Source organism: Lepidochelys kempii, chromosome 19, assembly GCF_965140285.1.
Source record: "Lepidochelys kempii isolate rLepKem1 chromosome 19, rLepKem1.hap1, whole genome shotgun sequence".
NCBI lineage: Eukaryota > Metazoa > Chordata > Testudines > Cheloniidae > Lepidochelys > Lepidochelys kempii.
Genome location: NC_136398.1, coordinates 2,115,656 through 2,130,334, shown reverse-complemented (window position 1 = coordinate 2,130,334; position 14,679 = coordinate 2,115,656). Strand labels below are relative to the sequence as shown.

The 14,679-nt window shown below is 47.7% G+C and overlaps 1 protein-coding gene across 2 annotated transcripts in view; it reads right to left on the bottom strand.

The window, feature by feature from the left end:
• Nucleotides 1–14,679, bottom strand: part of GRIK3 (glutamate ionotropic receptor kainate type subunit 3) — a 229,666-nt gene that overhangs the window by 32,121 nt on the left and 182,866 nt on the right. For both annotated transcript variants that reach the window (XM_073317613.2, XM_073317615.2), the window contains exon 11: nt 2,565–2,788. In XM_073317613.2, coding sequence (XP_073173714.1) covers nt 2,565–2,788 — 224 coding nt within the window. The remainder of the gene's footprint in view (nt 1–2,564; nt 2,789–14,679) is intronic.

Sequence of the window (14,679 nt, the reverse complement as noted above, 5' to 3'; positions counted from 1 at the left end):
CTCTACGTGTAATTAGGGTATTACATGCTAAACCCAGGTAATCATTTCTAAATGCTGCAGAGAACCCAGGAGGGCTGCAAACTGCAGCCATGCTGGAACATCGGGGTTAATGGATTCTGGATACTGTCGTTTGATAATTAATCTCTGCTTTGAATGTTTGATTGAAATGTCAGTGGATTAGAGGCAGGCTGCTCTTTTTGAAGGACACTTTAAGGAAAACACCATTCCACCCGTCCTAGGAAGCTATTGGGCACTGAGGCCTGCCCAGAGAGCTGGTGCAGTCCTGGGGGCTGGAGATTTCTCAAGGCACAAATGGCAGTGAGGTACCTAACTCACAATGGGAACTGGGCACTGAACTGCTGTTTGTGCCCATAGGCAGAGCCCGTCTCAGGCTGGTCTCTGGGACACAGATGGTCAGTGGCATGCAAAGGAAATGTAGCCCATCAGGATAATATTGAGAGCGCTTCTAGGTACTGGAAAAAACTCCACAGCAAACTCCAGCCACATGGCACCAGCCACAATGGAGCAGGCTGCTCTCCAAGCTCCCAATTTATGAGCTTTGAAATGATAAACAGCAAAGCATGGCCATAATAGCTCATTTATGTGCTGCATTTAGCACCCCTGAGGACCCCTTCAGACAACCAAAACAAGGCTGTCTCTGTGTCCCATAAATATGGATGAGTGGCATGCAAAATGGAAGCAAAGCCATTAGAAAATGGCTCAATTAAGGATACTAATCAAAAGGCGAGGGAGGGCCAATGGGGACTAGTGCCTCCAAGAGAGACCTTCCTGTTGCATGGAAGGCCCACAAGCTTATTTATGGCCCATTGTCCAATGGGAGGGACGCAGACACTTTGCCTGTGCATATTCTGAAGTGGCCCCAGACTGTGTATCTCATCAAACAAAGACTGTATGAAATTAATAATGCATGCAAATGTATGCAAATGCTGCTGCTTTTAAAGATAGGAATGTGTTTTAAACATGAAGATTAGCGGCATGTTAATTTTGTAAACAGACACATTGCCAGGTCCATAGCAACAGGCTTCCCAGTGTTTTGCTATACAGACGGTTTGGGGGATTACTTGCAGAGGGTTCAGCGAGAGAAGGTGAAAGCGATTGAAGCTATGGGGCGATCTGTGTCCCGAGAGAGTGGGACTGGTTAGAGGTGATATGAAAAAGGCAGCACAGAGAAGATAAATCAGGTGCTCCCACTACCCTTCATCACAACTAGGGCACAGTCAGTGAATGGAAAGGCAACAGGCTTTACAGTGACAAAAGCAAATACTTAAAAAACAAAAACGAAGAGTCCGGTGGCACCTTAAAGGCTAACAGATTTATTTGGGCAGAAGCTTTCGTGGGTAAAAAACCCACTTCTTCTTGCATCTTCATGCATATTTACCCAAATAAATCTGTTAGTCTTTAAAGCGCCACCGGGCTCCTCATTGTTTTTGTGCATACAGACTAACACGGCTACCCCGCTGACACTTAAAAAACAAACAAACAAACCCAAAACACATAATTGGCCTGGGGAACTCATTGCCACAGCACGTCATTGGGGCCAAGAGATTAATGTGATTCAAAAGAGGCTTGCACGTGAGAACACCCACAGCTGCTTTTAGTAGGGTAAAAAAAAAAAAAATCTCTGAAAGGCTATAAACCACTCTCTATGTCATAGCGGAGAGGGAGTAAAGGGGGTAGAAGGAACTTCTGCTATGGGCAGCTAACCCAGCATTTTAACTACAAAGTTTCCGGCACCTCCAAGCAGCTGGCACTGGCCAACTCTCGAGACAGGACACTGGGTTAAATGGGCTGATCCAGTCGGCCAGTTCCTGTGTTCCGGGGCTATTTCCATTGAGAAAAGCAGCAGCCACTGCTAGGGACCCTACAATAGCAAAGCGATCTGCACAGCATGATACCACTACTGAGAAATCCCCCAACGCTGACAGGGCATCTTACTGTATTATAGTAACAAACCATCGTGTCTATGGATGACTGACCCTACACTAACAAACCAGCGTATAGAGAAGCAATTATCAACCCTACAGTAACAAAGCCTGCTTATCTCAGTGAGTGATCTTACAGTAAATAAATAAACCCCATCCCCCAAACAGCAGACCTGATTATCATTTCACTCACAGAGTAAATCAGGAGTAAATCCATTGATTCAACTGGAGCTGCAATGGTGTGGAACCAATATAAGTGAGATCAGAATCAGGCCCTGTGAAGTAACCCAACCGTACAATAACAAACCATGTACACTGTCTGAATCGTGAGCAGCCCTGCAATAATGAAGGATGCTCAGCCTGGTGCTCCAGTTATCCCACAGCAAGGAAGAGGAAATAAACAGTGCATGCAGTCTGACAATCATGAGCAACCCGACAATAACAAACCAGCCTGTCTCTGTGCAATGGAGGAAATGTCATTGAATTAAGAGAAGAACGGGTTTAATTTGCAGGCTCTCGGGGGTGGTACACCAAGCAGCAAAATGATTCTGAACTCGGCAAAGGGCAGCACGCGTGATGTGCAATGGCAGTCTGGAGCCGTGGCATCGGAGCGCCCCTTACCTGGCTATGACAAACAGCACACAGCTGACCCCCAAGTAGGCGAGGAGAATGTACATCCAAATGTCAGCAGACAAGGGGTTGAGGAAGGAAAACACACTGGGATTGGTCCCGTTGGGCTTCCGGTACAGAATGCTGACCCCCAGTGTCATGAAAGGCTTGGAGAAGTCTATCGCTTTTTCCCGGACGTGGGTGATCGTGAGAGGAGCAACGGCCAGATCAGCTTTCTGTGCGGCAACGCAGAGGTGGAGAGAGAGAGAGAGAGAGAGAGAGAAGCCATTAGAAACCAAGGCATTTCCAGCCCCATCTAAGCACACTGCCTCCTCAGACCGGCCGCCCTCCTGGGAGCCTGAAGTCATGGTGCCCAGGGCAGGGGAGACGCCGACCGAATGCAGGGAGCAGCAGCAAGTGTTTGGTAAATTCACTCTGTTGTTTATTCCAACTTGGGGCAGGCCTGGCCTCACTCAAAGCAGAAACACACCAGCCCCTCCTCCTCTTCCCCCCCCCCCCCCCAACCTGAAGAAGAAAGACGATACCAGGATCTTTGGAAGCAGTTTGGGTCTCGCCTGGAGGCGTTTGGGCTAGCGCCACAGAAATCAGTTTATACCAACTGTGGATGGGGCCCAAGGGTTGCAGAATCAGGGAAGTACCAGAACTGAGCGGACGCGAAACATTGAGAGATTTGTTCTTCACGCTCTGATTCCGTTCGCCGTGAAACCCACCAGGGCCGGTCCACAGGGTCTCACGCCCACCCTGCTCAGTTACACAGCCAGGAGGTGGGGGGGATTCAGACAAAATACCAGCACTCAAAGCACAGTCAGCCGAAGGGCTCAAGGCTCAGGGCAGGACCAGGTTTGGCTGGTGACAAGGGGGGGGAGAGACGGAGGGGGCGGGGGAGGGAGATGGAAAAAAGCACCATAGACATAAGGGGAGATGCTCTTTCCCTCAGTTCATGTACACACTGGCCCTTAGTTTATTACTACTCATTTGTATTACAGTAGCACCTAGAGGACCTGACTGAAACCAGCGTGAGAGAGAGAGTCCTTGCCCCCAAGAGTATGCAATATAAACAGCCACAGATGGGAGGGGAAACTGAGGCACCGAGAGCCGCAGTGACTTGCCCAGGTTGTCACAGAAGGTCAGTGGCAGAGGCAGGAATAGAGCCCAGGTCTCCCCACCCCCAGCCCAGGGCCCTCCCCACCAGACCACACAGCCCCTCTGTTAGGGTCACTTGGGTTCGTAGCACATGTTGCCTGGAGACTAGAACCTAAAGCTTACTAGCTGAACAACAAACCAACCCCGGGCAGGCTCCTTCTCCCAGGGGCATGATCCTGTACGGTGCTGAGCACCTTCCAATCCCACTGCAGTTGCCATGCTGAACTGGGCCCAAACCACAAGCCAAATTTTAATCTTGGCCCCTCAGGGCAGATCAACTCCAGGATTTTCCTCTTCCTTTGCGTGAGGGATCTGTCAGGAGTACGCAGCTGCTGGAGCAAGTGGCGAAATCTTCCCCCCATGCACCTTTTCACCCGGGGAGCCTGGCCTGCCCTCTGGGTGTGTGTCCGTCCATCCGTTACCTACATCTGTTCTGGTTCTCACACCAGTGCCCAGGGAGGCCACACAGTAATCATCAATAATAATTGCCATAGCCAGAGGATCCTTCTGATGCCCTCAGGGCATCTGGGTCTTGCAATGCCCAGCACTTGGCGTGGCAAGCAGCTCATTCAGAGAGAGATATTTGTGATGCCACTTCAACTTATTATGCTTCTATTAATCTCAACAAGGCCACGGGGAACTCCTTCCTTTTAATTATTCAATTTATCCCTGCGCTCCCTCCCTGGTTCCTGCTTCTTTCTTCAGTCCCTTTGTTTTCCCCTGATGATGTTGAGAACCACCGTCTTTAGGGAAGGTCTAGGCTCCCATTAATATGGCACGGGGGTGGGGTACTGCTGCTTAGAAGCCCCAGTGATCCTGGTTGCAGCTCTTACTAAACAGCTACTGTCTTCCTCCTCGCTGGGTGTAAGCAGGGCTATGATGCTCACAGGATGGCTTGTTATAACTTCTCTGAGCCTGCAAAGTGTGTGGGGGCGGACATGGGGGCAGGGATGGGGCAGCACCACTTATGCTGGTGACCCATGAGTTTTCAGGCCTCCTAGGGAGTCTAGCTGGGGCTGAGATGCTTCCCCAGAAGGTATCTGTACCCTGATCTGCGCTCAGGGCCTGGGTCAAAGTCCGCTGAAGTCAATGAGATTCCTTCTATCAACAATGGGGTTTGCATCAGGCATCCAGATCCCAGGGCTTGGACCATATGTTAACCATGCAGATCCCAGGGGGCAGGCAGAAGGTGAGGTGGGCAGGTGTTGTAATTATAAATACCTTCCATGGATAAAAAGAAATGCAGTTGGATGGTGCAGAACCTACTTAATGCATTGGGCCAGGGTCTGGATGAGGTGACACTGGGATAAATTCATTACCTTCAAGGAAGTGGCTTCAGATGTATGCCAGCGTATCGGCAGGCAGAATTTGGTCCACCTTGTTTAATAATTATAGTCTGTAATTTTACCGCATAGCTCTTCTGTTGATCCTAGGTATATAAATACTGTGCTTACCAGCAGGAGATGTTCTGTTCTGAGGGGTTTTGACCCAGCTGTTATCTGCCCAGGAATGAGTTTGCATTTTTAATCGACTTAATTATAGATCCAGAGACAGTGTATTTTAAAATGTCCTAATCGGTGGCTGTGACCTTGCCTCCTGCAGCAACACTTACCAATCAGAGATTTCAGCGTGCTGCAAATGCCATCCTACATAGAAGGCATATTTTTTGGCCTTCATTTCAATGTTGCTTCAAGTACAGAATGTCACAGAGGGAGGCCAACCCAGAAATTAAGTAGCAGGAAGTAATATTCTAGCAGCATGAGGTAGAGTGTTCATTTTCTTTCCCCACAGTCGACTTCATGATGAAACTTGATAGGTTCTCTGTGGAAACCCCAGAGAGTCAAAGAAGTAACAGATCTCTAGGACACTGGTGGGAGTGTCTCAGTGGTGAGTGTGAATAAAGGATGGGACATTTTGTACTATGCCTTTGTTCCTCACATCTCATGTCTTACTGCAAACACCCCCAGTGAAACTCAGATCACATGGCCTAGTATGTACTTGGGATCATCTCTCTTTTGCTGGCTTTCTGCACAGAGGGAATTTCACTCTACTAAGTCATGTGGGTACTTATAGTTTCAATGATTGGACAGGCTGGTTTGGCAAAGCCCTAACCTTCTCTATGGGTCTGTTTGGGGTAGCATGTGTTGTTCCTTGTATGTGCGTTTAGAGTTCAAGCAGGCACATTTAAAACAAATATAAATGAATACAGTTACGCCAGCTGGCTGAATGGCAGCTAGGGAATGGCAAATCAGTTCAAATCAAATACAAACCAGCCCTGAAGCTCAAACCAAACTGAAAAGGAAGCTTTGTCCAGGGCTCAGAGCAGTCCCCTTTTGATTTATTTTTGGTGCTGTCCACCTCACTCTTTCCTGGTTTTTGACTTGAAGCAGAAATATCAAGATGCCACATAAAAGACCATTCTTGCAATATCTCCAGCTTGTCTTAGGCTGCAAGCTTTGTGGGCAGGGTCCCTCTCTATATGTTTGTACAGCACTTAATATAATGGGGCTCCAGAAGGCCTCTAGGCACTACTGTCATACAAATAATGGTAATAAACAATGGGAAGAGAGATTTTCAGAAGTACCTAAGGGGTTCGGGAGCACAAATTGCACTGAATAATAATCTAACTCAGGGATCGGCAACCTTTGGCACACGGCCCCTCAGGGAAATCCACTGGCGGGCCAGGACGGTTTGTTTACCTCCAGCAGGTTCGGCCAATTGCAGCTCCCACTGGCTGTGGTTCGCTGCTCCAGGCCAATGGGGGCTGCGGGAAGTGGCACGGACCAAGGGATGTGCTGGCTGCCCTTCCCACAGCCCCCATTGGCCTGGAATGGTGAACAGCGGCCAGTGGGAGCTGCGATCGGCCGAACCTGTGCATGCTGCAGGTAAACAAACTGTCCCAGCCCACCAGTGGATTTCCCTGATGGGCCATGTTCCAAAGGTTGCCGATCCCTGGTCTAGCTTAGCTCAAAGGTCAGGAGGCCCCATGGCAAACAGGCCAGCATGAAGCCAAAGAAATGTTTAGCTCAGCATCTCAAAATTCACCAAAACTTTGAACCTGTTGAGGTTTGTCTGTCACAAGTTCTGTTTCCTTTGGATTCCTTTTTTCTGAGCCTCAAAAAGAGGATGAAGTTTGAAATCTTTATCCATCCATCAAGACCGAGGATGAAACCAGCAAATTCCACCTGCTACTTAAGCAGAACTTGAACTCTGGTCCTGGCAGTTTAAGGAAATCTGTTGCCATGTCAACAACCCAGATCACTCAACAGAAGCAAACGCATCATGTGCCCAAGATACCACACTCATCCTTTTCCTAGTCTCGTCTATCTAGGTTCCTAGACCACACTCATCACCCTAATATCCGAGCATCTTCCACTAGTGCATCAAGCCACGTCACTAACATCTGTCACACCAATGTGGAAACTCAGGCACACTGAGGTTGCAACAAGGCACGGCCAGCGCCTCCTCAAAGCGTTAGTGGAACTATCTCCATTCTCTGAAAGTCAGTTTACTTTCCTGGACACGCTTTATGGTCGTTGGTAACAAGTGGAAAGCAGTGTTTGTATCTTAGTATAAAATATTGTTTCGCCAACATTTCCACAGCTTCTGGCAGCTCACAAAAATCCAAAGCTTTTACAACTGATTTTTCAGTCATGTGCAAAACCTGCTACAACCCCAGCTACACTTATAGCCCAGGTCACTTAGGCACACATGGTCACATTCTTCCTTATCCTTAACACAATTTCTTGATTCAGTCTGGCATTGCCCTGGATTTTCACTTCTTTCCCCTCTCAGACTGAGTAGGACAGCCCCTTAAATGCACTCTCGTGTGCAGCTTTGCTGGCCACTTTTAAAAGACATTCCAGCAACGAACAGGTGCCTGGCAACAAGAAATTCACCTAGCAAGTTTAAGCCCCACAGGTGGAAACTGCAAAACATTCAGCTGCTCTAGATGACGAATTGATAGCATTTCCAGGGTGCACCAGACACCACAATCCTTGAGGCATCTATGTCATGTGGAAACTGAGCACATACACTGCTGTAAAACCCACCAGTAGGAAACCCAGCTGTACTGGGGGAGGGAACATTTTCTACCCTACCTCACTGAACACGTGCTTCAGCTCTAACAGACCACCCTGGACAGCATCCAATAAAAAGTCTTATAGATGCAATCACAAATCAATAGGTGGCTTGGTTTGTATGTATGTTACACGCACGCTCCTCAGGGCAAGGGCTGTGTCTCTGACTTGACTTCAGTCTTGTTCAATGTCATGTGCACTAAGTGCTTAACACACACATAAGATATCCATCGTATTTATTATTTATCCTTTATTTTTTGCCCAGCATTTGCTTTTAGAAATTATGAAACCATATTAATCATTGGAGCAACTTACCTAAGGATGCTGTGGATTTGCCAGCACTTGAAATCTTTAAATCAGTTCGGCTGTCTATCTGAGCCAGACTTTATGGGCTAAAAGCAGGCATTACGGGGTGGGAAGAAGGGGGTGGGGGAAGAATTCTGTGGCCTGTGTTGTCAGGAGTTCAGAATAATAAACCCTTCTGGCCTTAAAAAAAATCAATGAAAATTCCCAATGAAATCTTTTAAAATTTGGGGATTTAGGGAATTATTTCCCTCTAGATGGGGGCTCCCTTATGATCCTCAAAGAGTAACATAGAAATAATCAGGTCCCTGCTCCAAACCACAGAGGTGCTAGAGCTTCTCAACAAAACAGTTGTCAGAATTTTTTAACATGGTCAAAACTATGTATTTTCCCCTCACCTTGTTATGAGCGATGGCCGAGCCATTTTTGCTGAAGTATCCCGAACAATGTCAGCCTGAAGCAGACAAAAACCAGCACGGAAATGCTTGTTGGTAATGCTGGTAATGCTAATACAGAACTGCACTTTGAGATCCCCTTTCTCATGGATGCAGATTTTTCAGAAGGTGGCATCTAATTAAGGATTTGCTGACCACAAGAGTCTAAGGCAAAAACTAGCAGGGGTGAAGCTTTCATTGTGGCATTCTGACATTACAAACCAGGAAGTCACTTACTTACAGCCTCTAAATGTTTCCTCCATTCACCCCAGAATTTTACATTGCTGAATAGCAAAAAGTCTTTTTATTATAGCCGCAGCATTATTGCAAGTGCCAGCTACACAGGGGCCTTGACTCAGCAAAACCACTTCAACACAGGCTCATGTCTCATTGGGGACTTACGCAGCTGCTTAAAGTTAAGCAGATACATAAGTGCCTTGGTGAATTGGAGCCAAAAGCAGAATTTTGTCCAGCAGACCGAATGCCAAATGAGGAAACTTCCCCACCAGTCTTTAAAGGGGTGTGAGTCTGCACTCCCTTACACAGATTTTACCCCTCAGTGAGCTCAGTGGAGTTAATCCTGGTTTATACCAGTGTAAGTGGATGGAGAACCAAAGTCTGAGCAGAGATGTTCGCTCGCCCATGCAGATCTCTCAGCTGTGCAAGGGAATGGGGTCAGAGCAGCTCCCAAACAGCCACTGTCCCCTCGCAAGGGTTAGCACAGACAATGCTCCTTCGTCCAAAGCTGAGGCATGTCACAGCCATTCACAGCCGTCTGGCAAACATGGGCCCCAAGATACATATTTATTCAGGAAAATAGAATACCTCCATCCTTATTTCGCCAACTGGAGCTAGGTATTTGCATAAACTAATTATGTGTGCATTGCCTGAGAGACAGGTAAATAATGCATATTTTATTTAATGAATTAATTTTTCTTTTGGTGCTTGACTGACAATGCCGGAGAGAGCAGCTCTCGATTCTTCCTACCAAGGACACATAAAACATGGCCACTACAATGCTCATCCTCTCCTGCAGCTCTGACCCGGTCACTTCTCTTGCCTGGCTCATCACTGGCTTCTTCTCTCCTCCCATGGCAAGCTTGATTTGTGCCTTCCCCATCTGTGCCCTGCCTACATTTCCAACCTAGCTTCCTCTCACACTCCCTTGCTGCCCAAAGCCTCCCTCTGTTACTTCCTTCCTCTCCTGTCTGTTCCCTCCTGCTTCCTCCATGCTGTCCTGTCTGCTTGTCACCATCTCCTTCCTGCTCTTCCTCCAAAACCTGCTTCTTCCATGGAGGTGATGAGCCCCTGAAGACACGTGTCCTGCTCCACGACTGCACCTGTTGCCAGTGCATTAAGTGCCTGGGTCTTATTCATACCATAAATTCCCTGGGCCAGGGACTACATCTTCTTCTATTGTTTAGTGAGCACCAAAAGCAGACAAGGTCGCAGCCTGGGCAGTAGTTGCGTAAGTTACTCACTCCTATGCTCCTCTCTGCCAGTGAGATTCAGCTCTGACCTTTGGGAACCAGCCCCAGGGCAAGTGGAGAGTTCTGCCTCTCCCTTTATGGGCTGATCTCACAGGAGGCCCATTATAGACAGGACTAAGACAACCAGCTCATTTCACAGAGGCCAGCAAAGAACTGAGAGATGGTATGCATGGCTGCAGTCTACCCGGAGCTGGAAGGCGTCATATGCCTTCCCAGGCCTTTGAGCACTGCACTCCCCTGACTGCCCAGTGCAGAACCCTCTGTGAGTGACTGCTCATTCTGCTTGTCTAATCCCTCAGCGTGAGAATTAATGTTTGAATAACGGTGAGGTTGTGACCCGAGCCGCCCTGAATGCTTCCCACTCCCTGACATCATGTGAGTCTCTGACCCCGCTGGCTCTTAATGGCTGTTCTCACAGCTTCATTTAGATGTTGTGTTTCGCCAGTGAACTTATTTAACCTCCGGGGTGAAGCAAACACAGCCAGGGAGGAACTCAGCTATGTGCTGTACATGGGAAATGAGCATCATCACATCCTACCAGGCTTCTTGCTACTGCAATGGCTCCCTGCTTCTCTTTCCTTAATGGACATGTCCTATTCTGCAGTGTACTAGCATGGTTTCTAGGGCAGTACAGCCAAGAGCCCCACCTGAGATGAGGGCCACCCGATGGTAGGTGCTGTACACACTTATAGAAAGAGACTGTCCCTCCCCTGGAGAGTTTACAACCTAACTAGGTTTTATGGTCAAGGGAACCAGAGGCTCAGAGAGGGGAAGAGCCTTGCATAAAATCCCACAGCAACATGGTGATAGCGGCAGGAATAGAACCTAGGTCTCCAGTCCATAGCCCCATCCATGGGCCATGCTGCCTTTCCATTGTGTTCACTGAATTTAAAAAGATGAATTCACCTGATTAACGATGCTCCAGCACACACAAAAGGCAAAAGCATGGTCAGCCAGCTGGAAGCACAGCGTTTCCTCCTATTTTATGCCTTCTCCTTAATGCTCAATCCCTGCAGTATAGAAATAAATATGAAATACACCTCAGGACCACACAAAGGGGTTCTTTCCATTCCTGAGGCAATGGCTTCCGAATGAATTCCCAGCTAACAGGCACTTGAAATAAACAGCCCCCTGGCACCCCGCGCAAAAGCATTAATCAGAATGTGGCCACGTGGTCATAATATGTAATTCCACCAGAATTTACTGTCAATAAATGTCCATTTATTGTGAAAGAGTTAAATCAACTGTCATAAATCGTCCCTGCGGACAGATATTATGTCTCCACTACACTTACCGGTCAGCAGGAATTTCCATTAGAAACCCTATTATTTTTCATGCCGGTCTATTTCCCACATGAAATTTCACACCAAGTGGAAATTTGGCACTTAGTTTCAGCACAAGCGAAGTTTTATTTTTTGTATGTGTGTGCACAAAATTTCAAGAACAACCCACTTTTCTACGGCTTTTGTGTCCTACGAATGCCATGCCCCACACCCTAGCAACAAGAGATTTCAAGGTGCAGTTGTCAGACGGCTTGAATTTTTAAATGAAGTTTTATGGATAACTAATCCATAATGTGGGTTTAATTGCATTTGTTGTCATTGGCATCTGGAGAGAGAGAGAGAGTGAGCACGCGCATTGCTGGCAAAAGGAGGTGGATTTGACAGCCGTAAGGTTCTCTGTTTATCTGTAGAACCATGGTACTGAAAGCGGCCACCCCTGCACCATCAGTGCACCCCAAACCTTCCCAAAATGAGCTTTGCTCATAATCTGAGACCAAGTTCAGTCTTCAGGGGCCAATCCATTCCTGGCTTCTCTGCTGAAGCTGCCAATCACGGGCTGTGGTTAGTAGCAATTGTGGGAGTCATGTCAGCCTGGAAATGGCCTCAACACCACCAGACTCCTTTCACACAGACCATCCTTTCTGTTGTTAGGAGCGATGCCGATCACAGCAAACCCAGCAGGACAGGATGTACAATTTGCACCTCACAGTAGTAGGCTGTTCGCTCCAGACCCACCTTTGGGAGCTGGAAGGTAGGGTCATGCCATGAGTTGCTCATGCTGCTGTTGCTTTTCCTACTTGTGCTTCAGGACAGACTAGAACCTAGCCAAGTTCACAGAGGTTTTCAGATTAAGCCTTTACCACCTATGGACAGCCCTGTCTGGATCAGGGATTTCCCATAACTCCAAAAGAAACAATAAGAGACCATCAAGTAAACAGCCAGAGTTCTGTCATACTCTGGAGTTTGCACCGTTGTACTGCAGATGGCTGGGGAAATGACACAATGTGTACAAAGCCCAGATATATCTATAATTATATGATGGTAGCGGGGCTTGTGCACATTCCTTCATTACCGATTTACTGCAGCAAGTGTCCTAGCCTCTTCTTCTGAGCATCATGCTCTATGGCTGCAGCCCTAGATGAACTCATTTCCTCAGTTCCAGTCTTTCCCCTCCTCCCTTCCCTGAATTACCTGGGTCTGTTCTAGTTCCTGGCCTGTGCCCAGCAGCATGGTATCTGGGCACCATCCATTAGTGCATTAAGCCACATGACTAACATCTCTCTTCTCCTTGGATACTTTTCACAACGCACATGGAAGCTCAGCTGGGACGTGGCTTCTCCCATGTGCTCTTCCCCAAAACCACATCCACTGAATCCCGTCTCTCTGCCTCAGACATTTCTAAGGCAACAGCATCTCCCATCGGTCTCAGTCATTCAAGATGCTAAACAATCATCGTAAGATTGCAGCTTCACATCTCAGGAAGGGGGCAATTCACCTATTCAGAGGGGCCAGGCACACTAAGTCCCATGTCAGCCTTCCCAGGCCTAGGCACCACTAATGTCCCACTGAAGCCCTGTGCACCACTTACGGGCTGCACCAGGACATCAGCACAAGACCCGGGTGTCCCATGTCTTCTACACGGGGTGAACATTACCTTGTGTGCTCAGCACCCCACAGGATCCTATGGTCCTACCTGACTCATGCTTCTCTCTTGATGCGCCTGCTTCACTGAGAAGGAGGTGGATGTCTGAGATGAAGTTGGGCCAATCCAAGCCCAGGTCTCTCACAAGCCTTCACCTGATTAGCTTTCAGTGAGCACGGACTCCTAACCTCAGGGTTCCCCGCCCCCCCCCCCCCCCCGGTGCCAATCAACTGCTGTTCCTTCTGTGCATGATTTGCGGATGCTTCTCTGCTGAAGACAGGCCCCATCTGGTTGCACTCAAAGAATTTCCCTGTTTAATGTTTTACATAAACAGTTCTGTAAAACGTAATGACCCATGGATAAAATAAATAATGGCTTTAGATGGGGCTTGGGTATTATTGATAAATCACTCTAAGACAAGTACCCGCCAATCCATGCCTGCTAGAAAGGAGGATTCAAAGAACTAATGGTGCTGCAGCTAAAACATCCCAGAGACCAGCAGCTTTGCTTTGCTTCGCTTCCATTCTATAAGTCTTCCAAAGGCCTCTGCCCTTGGGCCCAAGTCTTAATCTAAGGCCTGTCAGGCCGTGGGACTGCTCAGTAGGAAGAGTGTTGCTCAACGAATCTCACGTAACAGATCTGAGATTTCGAAATGAGTCAATGGGATATTTTCCCTTCATTGTGGGGCCATCTCCATCAATCATGCCTTGTGACGGCCTGTATGGTGCAGAAACCCAGAGCGTCTGTGTGCCAGGAGAGGGGGGGCTACGGCTGGTCTTCCATTAGAAGGGTACCTGCAGCATCAGAATCACACAGGCACAAACTGGGCCAGTGCAGCCACACAGACTTTGTGTCTCTTGCTCCTTCAGAGGGAATTAGGGGAGCCAGCATGAGGCAGCATGACATGTTCACACCCTAGACAGCAAAACCCAGATCTCACCAGGAGAATTAATGCTGTGAATTCAGCCAAGAGCAGGTGCTCTCCAAGTAGTGCCAGACTTGCTCCGTTCTTTATTCAGCCTAGAGGGTCAAGCCTAGCTCGTTAGGGGAGAGTGGCCACTTATCTTCGTGTTTCCTGCCTCTTACCCAGCTCCAGCACTCTCCCATCGCCCCTCTAATGGGATTATGCCATTAATGATTGTGGTCTTCTGTTTTACGGGGTCTGTTCCAGGAGGTCCCTGAAGTGAAATCAGCATGAAAGACACTTCAGTGAGCTGGCAAATTAGCATGTCAGATTATTGCATTTTATTTTATTTTTTGGTGGGGGTAACAAAAGTTGCAATATTCCAAAGCATTGCACTACTTTCTGCACATTGCGGAGCAGGTTAATGAGCTGATGGCTGAAATAATTTATGAATGATTACAATCCTATTAATAAACGCATTGTACCAGGTTTAACTGACCCTATCTGTATTAGTTAATCAAGGTTAACAAGGTCTCCCATTTCATCTTCTATTATTATTATTTATTTGTATTACCGTAGGGCCTCAGCGCCTTGGTCAAGCAGTGCCCTCTTGCCTTGAGACTATCATACTTTCCAAGATAATGATAAAGTCAGTGGTGGAAAAAAGAAATTAGCATTGCCTAATATGAACTGAGAGAAAATTGTGACTAGTGCAGAGTAAGAGACTGGGAGTCAGGATTCTTGTGTCCATTTCTTGGCTCTGCCACACACCTGCTGTGTAACTTTGGGCAAGTCATTTAATGTTTCCATTAAAAAGTACCCTGCAGG